General features: G+C 45.7%; 1 protein-coding gene across 1 annotated transcript in view; it reads left to right on the top strand.

Moving 5' to 3' along the window:
• The window catches only part of GPC4 (glypican 4), a 67,339-nt gene that overhangs the window by 14,476 nt on the left and 34,333 nt on the right, over positions 1 to 18,530 (top strand). The window contains exon 2 of the mRNA XM_036402325.1: positions 15,422 to 15,580. Coding sequence (XP_036258218.1) covers positions 15,422 to 15,580 — 159 coding nt within the window. The remainder of the gene's footprint in view (positions 1 to 15,421; positions 15,581 to 18,530) is intronic.

Here is an 18,530-nt window from a genome sequence, read left to right as displayed (position 1 = left end):
CGGATACCTGGCTGTTGGAAAAGTAACACTTGGTGGGAGCAGCAGTCGAGGGCTTAAAAGCACGTTTTGCAGGTCAGAAAATCTTATTTACAAACTCGGCTGTGGTCTTAGCTCTGAGGTGTTTTGTCCAAGGGGAGATAAAATAGGGAGGTGGGAGATGTAGGAGATTGGGATCTCTGGGCAAATGTCCTGCCCTGTGCTTGGGTTGGTGCCTCTTGCCTCTCCAGGCACCATCCATTTTCTTTTTCTTTCAGGGAGATTGAATCTGGAGCTGTGCCTCTAGCTGGAGGAAGGATTTTCACTGACACCCTCCCTCTGTATGGTGGCCCAGTTTTAGGGAGTTTCAAAGGTCCTGGGCAAGTTGCACCTTGGTTTTTTGGCACTGGATGTCCCTTGCCTCCTGTTGTGCTGCTTATTTGCCTTTCTCCATGTGTTGCTTCAGCCTTGACCGTGTGCATTTCTGGAGGTTTGTCTTATTTACATGAACAGTTCTCGGAAAGTTCAGCTGAAAAGCAGCTTTTTTTTCCCTGGGAACAGCCAGGAACCACTGGTGTGTGATCTTTGTGTATAAAGTTGCCTTTCTCTGATTATAAACAGTGGCCCTAGGATGGATGTGTGGTGGGCCTGTTTAGATTTAAACCTGACCCACCTCCTCGTTTTCAGTGCTGGCATCCCCTTTGAGCTACGTGTTCTTTCCTGCCTTCTGCACTAACACGTGGTGTGAGGATTTTAACCTTTAAATTGGAAAGTCCTATTAAATTGTGGTGTCCTGCTCTAGGCAGCAGTGTATGATTTTTTAATTTTTTATTTTTTGGCCAATGCAATATCAGATTCACAGATTGCTCATTAATTTCCCATGCCTTTCTTCTGATAGCCTGGAATGCCAAGATAGCCTGATAGCCACAGAGAGCCTATTGCATGTCCCAGTTAGCCCCTGGGAGCTCTGACTGAGGGAAGGGATGAGCTGGGAAGCACAGATCTGTGCCTTGGTCCTGCGTCTGCAGTGGAAGAGCTGCTGCAAGATCAAGTTCTGCTGGCTATCCCTCCCAGAGCCCTTCATCTGAGCTTGTTTCCCCAACCCTGCTTTGCATCAGATTGATGTGAGCTAATTATTTCTGAAACCCCTTTAATTGGTGGCTCTTTCTGGTCCAGCTGTTCGTACAGTCATGAGCAGCAGAGTGAAGACCTGGGGCAGGGCAGCATCACCTTTCTTCCCAGGAAGGCAGGCTGCGTCAAGGGGTTGACAGCAATCCCTGGGGTCACTGATGAAGCAAGAAAGGCCTTTGTGTGGCTTTGTGGGCAAGGCTGGAAAATGCAGCATTCCAGAAGCTTGCTGCTTTACTGGGTGTGCATAGTGTGCAGCCATGTACTGAGATGTAGCAAGGGCTCCTCAAAATTGAGTTGTGGCTGCGATGCTCTGGAGAGGCATTTCTGGGGTGATGGCAGTGGTTATTCCAGACTCCTGGAAAGCTGCTCTGCAGTGGAGCTGCTCAGCTGGAATATTTGGCCCAAACTGCTCATTGTGGAAGGGACATTGCCCATGTCCGGGCTGAGAAGGTCATCCTGTGCTGAGCTAAACTGGGGAGAAAACCAGGGAGCTGGAATTGTGGAGCAGCTCTGCCTTCCCTCCGGTGCCAAAACAGTCTCCGTGTTGCTATGAAAATGTCTTGTGGAAAACTTTCCACTTAGAACTGAAGTCTCATTTATGTCTGCCCAGGACCTGCTCTTGGACTGAGTTTTATTTTCTAAGCAAATGAGACTTTCTGGTCCTTGAGGCGGTGGAAATAACTGCTTCACCAACTTGCAGCCCACCCGGCCTCGGGGGCATGGGAGCCAGGGGGGGTTTTGGCAGAGGAGATGGTTTGTTCACAGGAGCAGTGCAGGGCCTGAGTGGGGCAGTAGGCAGCACAGCTCTCTCAAACTCACTTTGTGAGCCTAAAACTTGGTTTTCAGGGGACCACAGCTCCCCATATTGCAGCCTTCAGAGTCCTGCTGTGCTCCCACAGACCCCCCCAGTCGCCCCCAGACTGCAGACTACAAACTGAATATGAAATACTTAATAGGAGCCCAACTGCCTTGAAAAATGTGTGGATGCAAAATTAATTCGAAAAATCTGGCCTTTTGTGTATTTTCTTTCTGGAGTCTCTTAACCTGCTCTAAGTTCTTTTATTATCTGCACTGTTACTCTGCTTGGCATGCTCTGCAGGCAGGAGGAGGGCTTATTAATGTGGGTTTTTACATAGATAAATGTGGTTGTGAAGTACTATTGACACATGGAAATGTTGGTGGATGTGTGGAGAAGGATCAGCTGCTTTGTGATAGCTCTGTGCCAGTTCCCTCGTTCGAATATAGTTACGAAACCCAGTTGTGGCAAAGCATGTTGTAAAAAAAAAAAAAGAAGGCATATTTCTGTGGCTTAAAAAGAAGAAAAATCAAACCCAAAACCACACAGACCCCTCCTTAGTAAAAGTTTTGCGCACATAGGAAACAAAGGCATCGGCATTTGCTTGTCAGAGCTAATAAAGTTTGCTTGGATCTTAATTTTTCTGCTTGATTTCACAAAGTAATTGAAACTTCCTTTTTGCTGCAAGCCCTTTTTCCCCCTTCTTTTCCCTCTTTTTTGAAAATATTCTTAAAAGAACATCTTTTGGTCAGTGAGTTGATGGAATTTTGCTCAGGAGGCAGGCGCAGTTTGAGCGTACTTTGCAACTGGTCAGTCAAAGCTTATAGGACAAATTACTTGTGTCTGCAAGTCATTCCCCCAAGTTGAAAACCACCTAGACCAAATAAACCTTGAACTACAGGTTTTATAGGATCTTTTGAGCGTGTAAGTGAGGCTTTTCTAATCGCAGTGATCTGATAAAACCTTAAAAACCAGGGTTCCCATAAAGAAAATAGTTCCACTTGAGGTGATAAAAGCCACATCTGGTAAGCTTTGCTTGCTACCTCCTGATGACCTGTGAAACAGCAAATACTGCAGAGGAACAGTCGCCAAACTCCTGGTGCCGTATCTTTGTGTGGAGGGGATGCACCAAAAAAAAAGCTGATTTGAGAGCAAAACCACCAGCCTTTGAAGAAGGAGCCTCTTCTGGCTCATCCTCCAGCTCACATTTGATATTCCAGGATTTGATATTCCACGGTGCCTTGCTGCCTGCCTCCCGGCTGGCACAGCACAGGGAGATTCAGAGGTTAGGATAAGGAGGGGCCTGTGTAATTGAAAGCAAACAAACAGCTAAGACAAAGAAAGAAACATGAAACAGCAAACCCAAAGCCACAAATAGAAAACAGACTTTGCAGATTGATTAGTTCAAATTTGTTTATTTGAAGTCCCAAAAGTTCGCGTTGTCACTCTTTTGAGGTGTCTCTCCAATTTGGCAGTATGTTGACCATGTGTTTGCAGATCAGTTTTTCACAAGAAAGACCCTGGTTTTCGGTGTGTTGGTGTTGCCTTAAACTTTGAATTGAAAGGAGGGCTGCAGGCTCCAAAGACTGATTTGTAATTGTGATATTCAGGTGCTGCTTTTGAGGTAATTACATTCTGTTAAACTTCTGCTTCATGGAGAATTTTGCTTAGGCATGTATTTAGTGCTAACATGTGCTGCTGATTTCCCAGGTTTAGGAAGACTGATGCACTTACTGGCTTTGGAAATCAGTGGAGACCTGAAAAACTCTAGGTTTAGTTTTGTTTTTCAGAGTGTTTTGGACAGAGATGTGCTTCCTATCTTCAGTAACAGATCAACAGTGTAGCTGTAATATATATATATATATATATATTTTATGGAATTGGCTTCAACACCCTCAAGTCCCCAGCAGAGGAATTACAGCTCCAGCCTATTAACTGTTGGCCATTAATGAGTCTGGTCTAAATGCCTTGATTGTGCCTGAGATTTCTAAGCTGAATCTTTGCATAACATTAGCATGGCAGGAATGCCTCCCAAGGACAAATAAGAACTTCCCTGGCTTTCCCATGCCTCTCCAGGAAGGAATAAGTACATTTTGGGTTGTACTGATACCATCTCGTGCCTTGGTGCTATCAAAGGGGGTGGAAGCTCCCCGCTGCTCTGGCAGCCTGGCTCTGATGTTCTTCCACATCCAGGCACATTGCTTATCTTTAACCAAGGCTTGGATAAACTTCCAAAATAAATGACTGTAGTAGTCCAACTCGGTCTGCTTTGGCATAGGTTTTCTGGAGTGACTCAAATGTTTTAAATATGAAAGTAGCTCGACTTCAAACGCCGCTTTTGGACCGGGTTTTCAGAGCTGCCTCCTAAAGCAGCAAAGGGGAACCTTTCCTTGAAGAAAATCTTTGTTTTTTCTCCTATTTAAACCCCCTCCATGCCCGCTTCTCTTTTCATCCGCACCCTTTGTTCACGTCTGCCTTCCTGATTAAGAACTAATCAGCGAAGATAGATTAGTCCGGAGCGGAGCGGCCCTCGGGAGCCGCCGAGCCCCGGCGGGTCAGGAGCCGGGAGGCACCGCGGGGTCACCGGCATCGCCGCGGAGGAGGCCGGGGGAGGCCGCCCGGGCCGCGCTCCAGTGCACGGAGGAATGCGGTAACAGGATTTAAAGGAAACGTACAGAACTAACGAGGATTAAGGCTAATTGTCCTACGAGGGGCGGCAGGATGTGGCCGTGCGGGGAGCGGCTCTGTTCTGTGAGGGGGGAAGGCTGGGAGTTAGGAGGGCTCAGGTAGGGTTTTGGTTGGTTTAGCTGCTGCGTGGAGAAATTGGAAAATAAAAAAGTTGAGTTCTCCCTTAAAGACTTAAAGGCTGTTGGAGCAAGTATTTCTGTAGTTGGTGGGAAGCATCCTCGCTGCTTTTTCTGGCTTTGCTCAGCTTTTGCTCTGTGCACGGAGCTGATGTCCCCTGAGTGTCCCCCTGGGGCTGGCAGGAGGCTACCAGTTTGTTTGGAATGCTGTTGGAGGTGTTTAGAGGATCCTGCCTCCCCTCCTAGGTCAGGCTGGTTATCAGGTCTGGCAGAAAGGCCACGGGTATCTCCAAGCTTGAATAAGGGGGGATTTAAGAAGCAAAAGCCCTCAGGCTTGGTCCTTAGCAGGCCACAGTGTGTGAAATGCTGGCTGGAGCCAACCATCCATCATCAAGTGGTACTAGAGGGCAGCCAGACCAAAAAGAGTAATTCACATTGTATTTCTGTGCTTTGGGGAAGATCTGTCCCTGCCCGGAAGAAAGTGAAGTTTGCTCGTGTCCCAGCCAGAGGATGGAGAGATGGTGCCCTTCAGGGCTGCAGGACCCTCTGGGCAAAGCCCTGTTTATTTGCCTTGGGCCAAGGGAGGGGATCAGAGTGGGGGCACCAGGGGCCTGTGATTCTCAGCAGGTGTGGTTGGACAAGTTGCCCAAGCAAACTCGTTCTTCCTGGGTTTTTGCTGTTCCTGATTGAAGCAGTCCAAAGCTCAGTTTTCTGTCCCGTACAGAGGTGCCTTTGGTGACACTGGAGGTGGGCAGAGACAGGAGAGGTGCCTGATTTCCCAACTGTTAGATTACAGCTGGACTTTGCCACACCTGAACCCTTAAACCTTGTCATCTTTTTGTTTATACTTCCTGTTACCACAAGTCCTGAGTCCTGACTCCAAAAGCCCCAAGAAAGCAATACTCTTGCAAATGGAGAAAACAGGTTTTCCCTCCAGAGGGAGGAAAAAATATCCGTCTCTGGGGTACACTGCCACCCTCAAAGCAGCCCTGTCACCTCCTCCTTGGCTGTCCCGTACACACGCTGCTTCAAGATATGCTTTCTTCCTGGCAGAAGCAGCAAACTTGAATTTTTAGTTGATGCCTCTTATCAGAGCTCTCCTTTTTCACTGGGTGGTCAGTGTTCTCTGCTTGCTTTAAAGCTGTGCTGCTGTTGGCCTTGTGTTTATTTTACTGGGGAGAATACTCCTGTGGAGATGGTCGCGTGCCAGGAAGGAAGGGATGTAAAACAGCATTGAGGTCCTGCTAACAGCGGTGACACATCCACCAAGGGCAGCAGAGTTAGAATCCTAGGCTCACATCCTGAAAATGGTGCAGAGCTGCTGGCACCCTCTGATCAGAGCAGGGCAAACCAGGCTGGCACATCTGGGGCTGTATTTCCCCCAGTGCTCTGAGTGCATGGTGTTAGAACCATCCCAAATCCTTAATTCAACTACACACTTCCAGGAGAAGCACTCTGTGCATCAGCCTCCCTACATTTATCACCAGACACAAAATAACATGCCCCATTTTCCAATGTGAATTATTTCCCATTCCCGTTCTGAAGGCTCATGCAACCAGAGTCAGCTTTCCTTTCTTCCCTCCTCAGAGCATTGGTAACTCTGCTGGGATCTCACACCTAAAAAGCACCAAAAGAGTGAGCACGCCCCATGTTCCCTAACTCAGGTCCTCACCATGAAGGTCAACAGCCAGCACCAGTCTCCATCCAGGCATGGGCTCCAGCCCTGTCAGAGTCACACAGGATCTTGGTCCTGGATTCCACCATCATGGATTCTCATCCCCACCTGAACCTTTTTTTCCAACCACACAGGATTTTTTAAGCAAGGAGACATCTTCACCATGTAGTCAGCTCCCTAAGCTGACTGGTAGGGCTATGGAAGTACCACAGTTTAGCACCATGTGCCAGCATGCACCATATTTAACATCCCACCCAATTATCAACTGTTTTATATCAATGGTTTATTTGCCTTGTTAATGTTAAAGCCACTTGTTTCCCCCGCACTTCCACTTAGGTTATTAATCAATGTGCATTTCAGTTTTTTGCTGATTACTCTAATGGCACAAAAAAATTCCCCAGACTCACAGAGAAAGCTTATAATATGATTTTTTTTTTTTTTTTGCAAACTTGTCAAGCAGTCAAAATACACTCTTTGATACCCAAACCAAAGCCCTTTCACCTACGCTTAACAACAGTGAACTATTTTCAGTTGAGCTTTACTGCATCTGTTAACTCAGCTGCTAATCCATCTTGCAGGCACAGGAATGGCAGTGCACACAATACCTCAGTGACATACCTCCCTTCAACACAACAAATAATCCTAATTATTTCCATAGCGCGTACCTACAGTTACTTAAAATATCGTGTACAACCGAGGTCTGTCTGGCTTCTATTTTTCCATTTTGCTTTGTTGACAGCTTTGGGTTCCCAAATTTACTGCCAAGAGGGTCAGGGAGTGCAGAGAACAAGAGAGATTTATATCCATGTGTGTACATTAAGCCAAATGCACATTAAGAAACTTACTTTTCTACTGGAAAGAGCAACTTAGGACACAAAGAGGACTCTTGCATCCACCCACCCAGGTCCAAATAATCACTGCAAAGCTCATCCTGGACCTGATGACAGAGGCAGTCCCTGAAGGACCAAGTCTGGGTAAATGCTGTCTGCTGAGGTCAACCAGAGTGATTTTGGAACATCCCTCCTGGGCGGGGATAGACCAGGAAAGCCGTTCCCACACTCCTGACCCAGCTCTTCAGCCTCAAACAAAGGACAAAGATCTGTCTCTGCTCTCCACAGCAGCCCAGAGAAGCATCATTGGTCAACTGAGATCCCCTCCTGCCCAGCTCTCAAATTAAGGCTGGGGCAGTGGGAGCGGTTCAGGTGGAAGACCCCAAGGACCAAACCCAAACACTCTACAGCACATCTGGGCTGGGGACTCTGCCCATTGCAGGTGATGTCTAAGCAAGGAAGATGCTGGATCTTGCCTTCAGTGAGGTTTAAAGAGTTCACTAGAAGCTAAAACCCAGCTCACCTGAGGAAAAATACCATCACTGCTTCATTTCCACAGCACAGCCAACAATTTCCTACCCGACAGGGTGGCCCAATACTGCAAGGTTTTACACCCTGGAAAAATATGCCATGATAGAGCCTGCTTTCATTCCAACAAACAGGATATTGAGTCAATTAGTGGCATACCAAACACTAACCAGACAGATGAAGATAATACATTTCTGCAAACATCAAAAGAGAGAGAAACCACAAAAAGACCTGAATATACAAATAAGGCGAGGGGGAAAAAAGAATATTAAAATATTACATAATTAAACTTATTATTTAAGCAAATCTGAAAAGGAAGTAACTCTGGCTAACTAGAGGATTCTCCCTGGCTCTAGCTAAAACAGAAACCTTCAATGGAAACCAAGAGTTGTTACTTAATTAAAAAAACAAAACCAAAGAACCCTCCATGGTATCTCTGAATGAGAACTTAGGAAATGCAAATTCTCTTTATTATCACTAAATTCTTTAGGCATGAAATAGTTCTCATAACATGTCTGCCTACACACACTAAGTGAGTGGTGTTATACGGGGGACAAGGTATGCTGAAAATTATTGTTCTTTTTTTCTCACTTCTGTGGTGGGGAGGTTGGATACAGATAATAGATCAACCCACCTCCAGGATGACTGAGCCCCTCTACCATTTACCAAAGAACATGTAAAAAGCCCAATACCTGCAGTCAGTAACTCTTACCTTTACCTAAGGGTAAAAGTCACAGGAAAAAGAGGTTGCATACAGCCAGCAGACTTCAAAATTCAACAGAGATTGGTCAGCAGATTATACTGGGATAATCCAAAAAACTTCACCAAGTATAATTTCATGCAATTAAAGGGGGGGGGGGGAAAGGGGTGGAGGAGAAGAGAATCCATTTGGAGCAGCAAATACACAGAATTACTGAAGTCTCAGGCACAAGGAACAGCAAATAGAAGAGATCTGGTTGGGAGACAGTCACTTTGGTTGTGAGAATTTTCATTTTTTTTTCCTCAAATCCCCCACCAAGAAGGCAAAACAAAGCCAAAAAACCTGCTTGTTTGTATTTATTTTTGCCCTAAAGCTTTCGGCTATTTGCAAAAAAAAAAAAAAAAAAAAGCAGCCTCTGACCAAAACGGATTCCATCACAACCAATGTCATTTAAATTGGAATATTTTTCCTTCTAAACATTTTCTCCCTCTACTTTTGGGCCCTCTCCCTCTGCATGCCCCAGACCCTCCACCAAGCACCTCCAGGGATGCTCACACCAATGCTGGGTGGCACCACACGTGGGTAGGCAGGGGAAAGCAGGAATATGCCACTGGCAACCACTTTTCCAGTAATTTTTTCCTTTTCAAACACAGCTGATTCCAGTGTCAATGCACAAAAACACGTTTCAGAGCCACACAGTAGGCTCTTGTGAGATGCACCCAGGCTCACCTATTTGTGCCAGCAGACTGGTCATCCACTGGCAAGTCCCAGATCTGGCAGTGGATGACCCTGGTGATTCTGAGGATCGTCCTTTATGTGGAAAAGTACCCCTAAAAATTACAAAAGCAACTCAGAAGGATGTAAGGCATCCATGGTTTTGCAGAGGCACTCAGTGAGGCAGATCTCAGCCAAGAGCTGCACTACCATGGGAAGCCACTGTTCTCCAAGCTGGTGGCACATTTCGAGGCAAGCAGCACTGTCCCAAGGCACTGGGACTGTGGCTGTGTGGCTGAACATCCATCCATCCCCCTTTCCAATGTTATCAGCTATGCAGGGGCTCAACAGAAGTGAAGCTTTCCTGCTTGCACAGGCAAAACCACGACACAAAGCAGAGCTACCATTTCCATGAGTTCCACAGCAGTAAGAGCACTAAAGGCATGCGAACTGGCAGCTGTGACCCAAGCAAAAGTTTTTTGAAAACCCCAAAACCTAAAGATGTTTTTAATTCCTCAAATAAGAAACAAAGCTCGTGGAATTCAGCCACAATTTCCTGTTTTCGACTTAAAATAAAATTAAAAAAAATATCCCAGGCTTTAAACAAACAATAACATAATCTATAAATTGGAACACAAGAGACATGTTAATTAACTTCCAGAGAGATTAATTCCCTATTGCAGGACCCAAAAATAGGCACTGCAGAACCTGCTGCAATTCTGAGCCCAACACAGAAGAGAAGGGGAAAAAAGAAAACAAGAAAGAAACAAACAAACCCAAACAAAAATACAAGACCAACTGCAAACAACTATATTAAAGGGCAGTGTATGAATAAATACACAAATATCTGGGAAGCAGCAGAGCGATGTTTTCCACTTGTAAGGACACGCTCCTTCACCCTGCCTTGAGTAGTTTTGGGCAGGGAGAAGAGTAAGCTGGATGCAGGGGCTCAGCAGAGAGCCAGGACCAGCCAGGGCCACCCAAAAGTCTAAAGTGGCATGGACAGGAGGACTGCTTTTACTCCCCATGCTTTGGTTACTCTTTCCAGAGTCTTGACACAGCTTGGCCCCGATTGGCCAAAGAATCAAAACATCTCACAGCAGAATCCAATGAAACAATCGCCTGTGGGTAAACAATCTCCAAACACATTCCGCATGAGCAAAACAGAGGAGAAGCAAATGAGATAAGATTTGTTTTCCTTTTCTCCGAGGCTTCTCAGCTTCCCAGGAGAAAAATCCTGGGCGAAGGAATTTTTTCAGAGAATGTGAATGCCACACGGCACCAAGGAGAAGCACACAGCTGAGTGTAATTTCACCTGGAAATATTTAGATGCCAAGACTCTGCATTTTGGTAGTGCTCTTCATTATTAGGTATCTACCAACAGTGTGAGCAGTGATTATGCTGTGGCTGTGCTGATATCCTCTAGGGATTACAGCAGCGCCAGTGAGGATGGACAGGAGCTCATGGTCCATTCCCAGTGGTGCTGAGCATCCCCAGATCATTTTGTAGCCAGGAAAGCTGGGCATTTTTGGTATTTTGGGTAAGTTGAAGGTGATTGGATTGAGTGGACAGTTCAGTAGCTGTGTCTGTCTCGATGACTCTGCCAGAGTCAATCAAAAGCTCATGCTTTTCTTTCTTGTTCTTGCCCCTTGCTAATGTGGGGCTGGAGCAGTGGAGCTGTGCTCAGGGGTGATGCTAGTGTTTCTTGTCATCTTTGCTGGGGGTTTTGTAAAGCCTCAGTAGCATGTCAATTATATATGATGGGTGGAAGCCTAATATTCTGTGATAATTAGAAGGCAAGTCTAGTGTGAAATTGGATTAGGGTCCGGCATTACAGTCCAGGATTCCTTTGGTAGTTGGTTCAGAGGAAGTCATAAAACTCCTTTACAGATGACACAGGCCCGTGTGTGCTAGAGGGGAGGGGCAGAGCGCAAGGCTGAAATGCTGGCCCAGTTCTCAGGTCCTCAGCAGTGTTTGCCTCCTGCTCCTCCACCACCCAACCTTACCCCAGCCTGATTTCTCACATGGGAGCAAAGTCCAGCAGTAACGTTCAGACCATAAACCACTTCTGGCTTGTTTGCTGAGCTCCAGTGAGGGGCTGGGCTTTGTGGGGAGCCTTTTAAAGAAATATCCACTCCTCACCTCCTAGTAAGCTGCTCCTGAAGCTTTAGCTAGTTTTGCAGTTAGTTTAAGTATGAACTTGTTTGAGGTGAGGAGAAGCAGGCTGGGAAAGCATGCTAGACACCCAGAAACAGCATTTTGAAAAGATCTTGGAAAATTGTTTGGTAAAGAGAACTGCTTTTAAATATCGTGTAGCCCCTGAGTTTGCACTACTCACTTACTCATTTGATAAAAACTTGTTTTTCAACACATTGCAAAATAGTTACTTGATTTGGAAGAAACTCTGTGTGCCTGGAGTCTGCTAAATGCAGTGTTTCTGTAATGGCTTGTATCATAAGTTTGCAAGATTACATTTCTGAGTGCATTTGCTTGGATGTACAGATGGTAATGTCATGTACCATCACATTTATCTTTAAACAGCAACCTCCATTCCCCAGAGGTGTGCTGTTAACCAGCCAAGGAGCAAGTATTATCCATAATTTTTGGTCCCTCATTTCTCTCTCTGTGCTCATATGTATCATAAGGAAAATAAGGAGAAATCTTGCTGCAACAGGCCATGAGAAAGATTTGCTGCAAATCCATGTCAAGCTGTGGTGATGGTGTGCATATGCAGTGGATATTTGGAGTCAGTCTCTGCTACTTGAGCTCTTTTTGCCATGCAGCCCCTGATGTGATGATTGCACACCCTGCCAAACAATTCAATAAAAAAGCTAACTTGAAAGGAGGCTGTGGCAGAGTTATGTCTTTGCTGTGCTCACATGGTGATAAATTACAAAAGCTGCCGAGGTTTTCACACTCAACAGTAGATGAAGAGTTGCCTTGTATGGGCATTATTTGATGAGTTTTAACTTGGGAAATAATTATTGCTGAGTGTGTCCTTGACAGTGAGTGCACACCATGGGCGTTCTCTACATAATATACATAAACATTAGATCTATGCTAAGTATGCCTAAATACACATATTTTTCACTCATTTTCCTTAGAGGAGTTCACTGCCAGATTGACAAAGGGTGTTGGCTTTGACCTTGGCTCCAGGTCGGTGTTTGTGTGTTCATAAGTGATCTGTGCTCACATGGAGCTCTCCAGCCTTCCTCCCTTCCATTCCCCTGGCTGTAGCACCGTGGTGTTTGAAAGCTGTTTGGTGATGTCTTGCATCAGGGTCTGTCTGCATGGGATGAGTCCCATGGATGGATCCTGAATGGATCAGCTCTGCTAGCAGATTTAAAAGACCAGACATGAGATTTCTCACACACCGTGCCAGTGTTGTTTGGATGTGTTCTTAGGGATGCAGTTGTGCTAAGGACAAACCTCTGTGTGGGAAAAAATGGGGCCCCCAGTGACTTTCCAGTGGCATCTCCCACTGTGGCATAAGAAAACTGCAAGAAAAGCAGCCCACAGACCTAAACTTCCTGTTTTTTAAATGCTGGGTAGCAGAGTGCATCCTCCTATGATTAGCACTGAGTAGCCAGAGCTCTTCAGCTCCAGACAGAGCTAATTCTTGATCATGAGCCAAGACCACATAGTGCTGACATGACTGAGAAATATCTTCCATAATTAGATTGCTTGGTCATTCATTTTTGAATGTCTGAGTTACATTTTGGAGCATTATTTCTTAATGATCAACCAAATGGGATCTGTGCAAGCTTGATTTACTGTCAGTAGTGCTCTTGCTTGGCTTTGCACGTGTGTCCTGGGGAGACACTGTCAAATCTGGGACAAAGGGGATTAGAGGAAATGATTTTGCTTTGTAACATTAGGTTGGATGATAACTGTACTCCAATAATGTTAATAGATTTGAAATGGATACCTGTATTTGTGAAATACTGGGCCTTTTTTAATAATAAATAAATTGGAGAAGTTGTTAAAACCACTGATCACAGGGCATCTGTGATAACTTCAGAAGTGTCTGTGAAGTGTGACTAGGAAAAGAAATCCTGCTATCAGTAGGTTTGAATTAGCTTTGCTGCTATTCATGGTTTGTGTTGTGTCAGAGTCTTAGTCCTGTATTGGAATTGGAGCAGAGATTCAAGGTGAAATAAAGCAGTGGTGCTTGGGCACTTTCTTATTTTGATGCTTGCTGGTAAGGTGGGCTCAGAGAGGAGTACCCAGGCGTGTTCTAGAATGGATTTAGTGGGCAGGATCTGAAAATCTGGGTGCACCCCTTCCTCTTTTTTAAATTACTTATGAAGCTACCTGGAGCTGCCTCTCTTGGAGCTGCTGGAGGTACTCCTCTGAGACAGAAAGAGTGGTCTGGGGAAAAAAGATAGATCTGTAAGGAGTCAGTGACATTTTTCTGTGTTTTCCGAAAGCTGTGCTTAAGCAGTGCTGCTTCCCGTAGCAGACTTTGAGCTTTCCGTAATTGAAGAGCAGTGGATGGTCTTGTGCAATAAATTAGCTGTGTCAGAATTATCTGCTGGTCAAGGTCTCTCTGAAATGCCACAGAAAACAAACAAACCCTGTAGCGCAACAGGGAAATAGATTTTAGGAGGAGAGGTTCTTAGGAACTATATATATAGAGAGAGAGATAAAAATATTTGTGTCGCTTTTTAAGATGGCCCTGAAGTGTCTGTAAGGAGAGACACTGACCTTTCTGGCTGGGAAGTCATGCACAGTGATACAAAGGTTCACTACCTGGGCAAAAGACATTGTTGAGAAATCTTGCACAAGGCAAGGCAGAGCATCAGCCTGTTGTGTTAACCATGGGCAGGCTTTGAACTGTCCAAAACCTGCTTTTGTTTCTCTAAACCCAGTTTTGATGCTCTAGCAGGTAGGATGGATGGCTCTTCCTTAAATGTGTGGTGCACTGCCTGTCAGGAAGATGTTATTTTCTGCATGGGGGCTGACAAGTCCTTTGCAGCTCTGACAGTGAGTTTCTGAACTTCCACGGTGGTTGGAGGTCCTTAGTGACTTCCAGGGTGGGAGCAGGCAGGGAAGAGTTTTCCCTTCTCCATCTGTTTCTTCAGAATGAAAGATAAGGTCTGGCAGCAGGGTGTGAAATGGGAGAGAAGGCAGCAGCTTACATGTTGGCTGTGTCTTTTAAAATACCATCTTACTTGGAAACATGAGTTTCTCATCCTGACTGCTTGTTTTGATCCTATCTTCTGTATTGACAAAGATTTGCACAATTTGCCCAAGTTTGAACCATTTCAGCATCAGCCCACCTGCTTTGTGTTGGTGCTGTGTTGTGGGGCCTGTCAGAGGGCTGGAGCTGAGGACTGCTGTGCCAAGGGTTTATCTTGGCCCACAAAAGTTTTACAGGTGGTGCTGGAAGGGGACAGCTTCATCCCACACTGCTGCAAGGCATCAAAAAGCAAATTATATGGGTCCAGATCCTACGTCCAGATTGTCTGAGAGATTTTGAAATGGAGCTGTTGCAGATACTGAAACACTTGGTGATGATCCTCTGACCAAGTCAGCCAGATGAGTGATGACCAGATGACTCTTAGGAAAGAATTATCTTAAGGAAAAAAAATCTGTTTGAAGTCTCCAAAAACAAACCCCCTATTTCCTCCAGGATGATGACAGAAAACTGCAGAATTAGGAGCCAGGAAATATGAAGCATTTTCATGAGCCATTGCATAAAGCAAGTATAATTTAGTGTCAGTGACAACTGTGCTTCTGGGAGAGACTACTTCTCCTCTGATAATTGGACTGGGGAGGGGTGAAGAAAAAAGCACTTATCTGGACAAAAAGGGCCATTGCCACTGATATTGTATATTAACTGAATGAACTGGAAGTATTTAAAATACTCAGCAAAAACTTTATGCAAGTTGCCATAAACAATATATCTATATACAGGTAAATTTTCTGGTTCTTCAAATTATACTGTACAGAATGAGTGTTTCTTTATTCTTTTATTAACTGAATAATGTTCAGTTAATAAAAAAAAAATTTTTAGTTAATAACTAAAAAGTTAACAACTGAACTTTTTAATGTTCTCTCAGAAAGACAAGTTTTTTACAAGTGTTGCTATAAAGTTTCTCTAAGTAATCAGGTTTTGATGTGCTTGGCCCAGCACTCACAGTGGGGGAATCTCCTATGAAGTAAATGGTGCTGCAAATCTTCACACACCCTGCCTCATGAGTCCTCTTTCCTCTGGCACAGAGAGTCCTTTTAACTTGGGATATTTTCTTCTCTGCTTTTCAGGTGACCACTTGAAAGTCTGCTCGCAAGGCTACACATGCTGCTCCCAAGAAATGGAGGAGAAGTACAGTCAGCAGAGTAAACACGACTTCAGAAACGCCGTCGTAGAGCTTAGCAATCACCTACAAAACATGTTTAGTTCCCGATACAAGAAGTTTGATGGTAAGTGCAGAGACCTTGAATTTGCTCTCCTTGGGATAAAAATGTGAAAAATCTCCATCCTGTTGTTTCTGTGCAGTTTTTCTGCTCTGTGTCCCCCTTTGCTGGGAAAGTTCATGACTCGGCTCAGAGGGCAGAGCATGCCTTGTTTTGCAATCCTGTGAGAGAGAAGTATTTTGCTGATTATGGCTGCTTGTTTCCCAAAGAGAGAGATCTTTCTTTCTGATTAATCTTTTGAAAAGCCATTTTGCTCTAATGTAAGTATGCAGTTGGTTTTGTTTGGTACATCCCCACAGCACACGTAATTGTAATGTGCACGTCTTGCAGCCCCGATCCACAACAATGCTGCTCTTTCCCAGCACGTTGTGAGCCCACAGAATTTGTATCCATCTCACTTTTAGCCTTTGGGGCTAAGCAGAGCAGCAGATAAACACAGTGGTTTTGTGTGGAGGCCGAGGGTTCAAGTGTGATGCAGGGTCAGAACCATAATGAACAAGTCTCGGCTGAGTTCCCATCGCTGGAGTGATGCTAACTGCTGACAGATAAGCAAATGACTGGTCTTGATATTGCCCTTGGGTCCACATGTGTCCTGTCAGACTGGCTCTCCAAAGGGCATGCCTGGCTCATGGGAGCTGCAGGAAGAAGCTCCCTTTGGAGGTAGCTGGCACACAGCCAGCACTGCCCACCTTGTAGCCAGGCGCTTTTCCTTTGAGAGCACCTCTGCAAACAGCCAAAGTCGACTGGGCAAAGCACCTGGCTAAGGTCCCAGGGCATTTCTTGGTTTGCTTCTGAGCTCTTGGTTGGTTCCTGTGGGGCTTTGTAGGTGCCTCAGTGCTCCTACAAAGGAGCCCCCTCCTACAGTGCAGCCCCCATTGCCTGGGCATCTGGGGAGGGGGAGCAGGATGTCAGGCTGCTGCTTGGGTTCTCCTTGTTGGCTGGGGGATGAGGTGACAGCCAGCTGCATATGGAAGTATCTGACAACTCAAGTGGACTGGGTTGCTCACAGTTCTGCTTGTACATCACCATCACAGTGTGTGGTAAAGGACAGTTCCCCTATGTAGCTCCTCTGGACATTTGTTCCCTTGTTTGGTCATTGCTTCAATGTGAGTTTTTTATGAATATCCCAAAGTCTGTGCCTTGAACCTCATAGCAACCTCCTTTGTACTACTACAGCAGGTAGCAGCCTCTTGCTTTCAAAAGGGGTTGGCACTAGGGTGAGAGAAAAAATCCCTGGGTATGAAATTGCAGTGAGTCAAAGTAGAATTATGCAATCATCTTGATAGCATCTAAATCTGCTGGCTAAATATTTCCCTCTTAACCTCTGTTGTCTCTACCTGCTGGTACACCAAAGGGGTGATAGAGGGAGAACCAAAGTGTCTAGACTTGCAAGCTTATTAAATGCAGAACAAGACACTTAATGAAATCCAGCCCATAGATAAGCCTGTTCAAAGAGACCAGAGGAGCAGCATCTGCTTCACCTTAAATGAACGACGAGGCTTTTTGAAATGCTGCATTGGGAACAAAGAGCATGCACAGGTCACTGCATTAGCATCCCTGACAGGAGCAGACATCCTGAGAGGTGCATCTGCCCCTCTGTGGGAAAGGGATGGCTGCAGGGCCTGTGTGAGGGCAGGGGGACATGAAGCCAAGCTGAGATGGATGCCTGTCAGAGCACAAGGCTTCAAAATGGTTGAGCTTTGGAAGGGAGCCTGCACAAGCTTTTCTGTCTGTGCGCTGTGGTTCTCCTGTCAGCCACTCAGAGCGTATTCTGTGCTGGTCTCACTCTCACTTTAGCCTGGGAAGTCCTTGACTGGCAAGTCTGGAAGGGGATGGTGTTGTTCAGCTGTTCCTGAAAGCTGGGTTTAGTGTGCCTGGCCTGTCCCTCAAGGGTGTGTCTCTGCCTCATCTGAAACTAATGAAGGAGAATTGGCAACCTCCTCAGCCTGTCCCAAAGCCTAATGACTCTGTCTTTGAGTGCTAATATCAGAACTAAATCTTCATTTGCTGCAGACAAAGCTGATTTAGGGATTTTTTTAATCTTACCTGGGGTGGAAGTAGAGATGAACTGATTACCACCCTCCATCATTTACCTCTTGGGAGGCTTTTAATCATGACTGCCTCTCTCCCTCCAGCCCAGTCACCTGGAGGCTGAAGGCACACCTTCCTCCTGGTTGCTGGAGCAGGTTGAGGAGTCCCCTCACTGAGGTCCTCAGGCTCTTCTGTAAAAGTGTTGGAGTTCCATGCCCTAGATTGGTGTGTTTTGTTTGTTTAAGAGCCTGCTGTTGAATGTTTGGCTGCTTGTGGGATGGCATTTCCTTTCTTTGGTGTTGGTGCTTGGTCATCAGATCAGCTGTGGTCAGTTGTGTCTTGCACATTTGAGTTCTTCTTGCCCAACAATTTTTGATCTAATGTACCCAAACTACAGGAAGGAGAGGCAATCAAGACCTGTATATTTGTCCTGATCCTTAGGGATGAGACTGGAAAAGGACACAGTCCCTTCCAGAGCTGCTCTTCTGCATTGGACCCAAGCTCTGATTTTACTATTTGCAGCTCTTCAGGGCTTCTTTATCACTTGTAGGGAAATCCATTCAAATGGAAATAAAACTGGCAAAAATGAGCTGTACACCTTCCTTAGTTTAACATGGAATCCTCTGTGCTGCAGCTGTGCAGTGTGACTGAGTAGGCAGGATGAGTTATTAGAGACCAAATTCACTTCAAGTGGAGTGGACACTTCTCTTGAGGGGTGACACATCCCCAGGCTGCGATCGGCCGCTCCAGGGTGCAGCCCAGACAGCAAACCCTATCCTCCAGCCCTTTGGAAATCTTTGTGGGTTCTCTGGCTGCTGAACCCCCAGCCTTGACATTCAGGTCTGGGAGGAGAGGCAAACCTGTCCTGCCTCCGTTATGTGCTTGACCTTTGCAGCAGTTGCTGCTGCAGAAGGACAGTCCAAGT

This window comes from Molothrus ater, chromosome 14 (genome assembly GCF_012460135.2).
Source record: "Molothrus ater isolate BHLD 08-10-18 breed brown headed cowbird chromosome 14, BPBGC_Mater_1.1, whole genome shotgun sequence".
Lineage (NCBI taxonomy): Eukaryota > Metazoa > Chordata > Aves > Passeriformes > Icteridae > Molothrus > Molothrus ater.
This window is presented reverse-complemented; position numbering and strand designations above follow the sequence as displayed.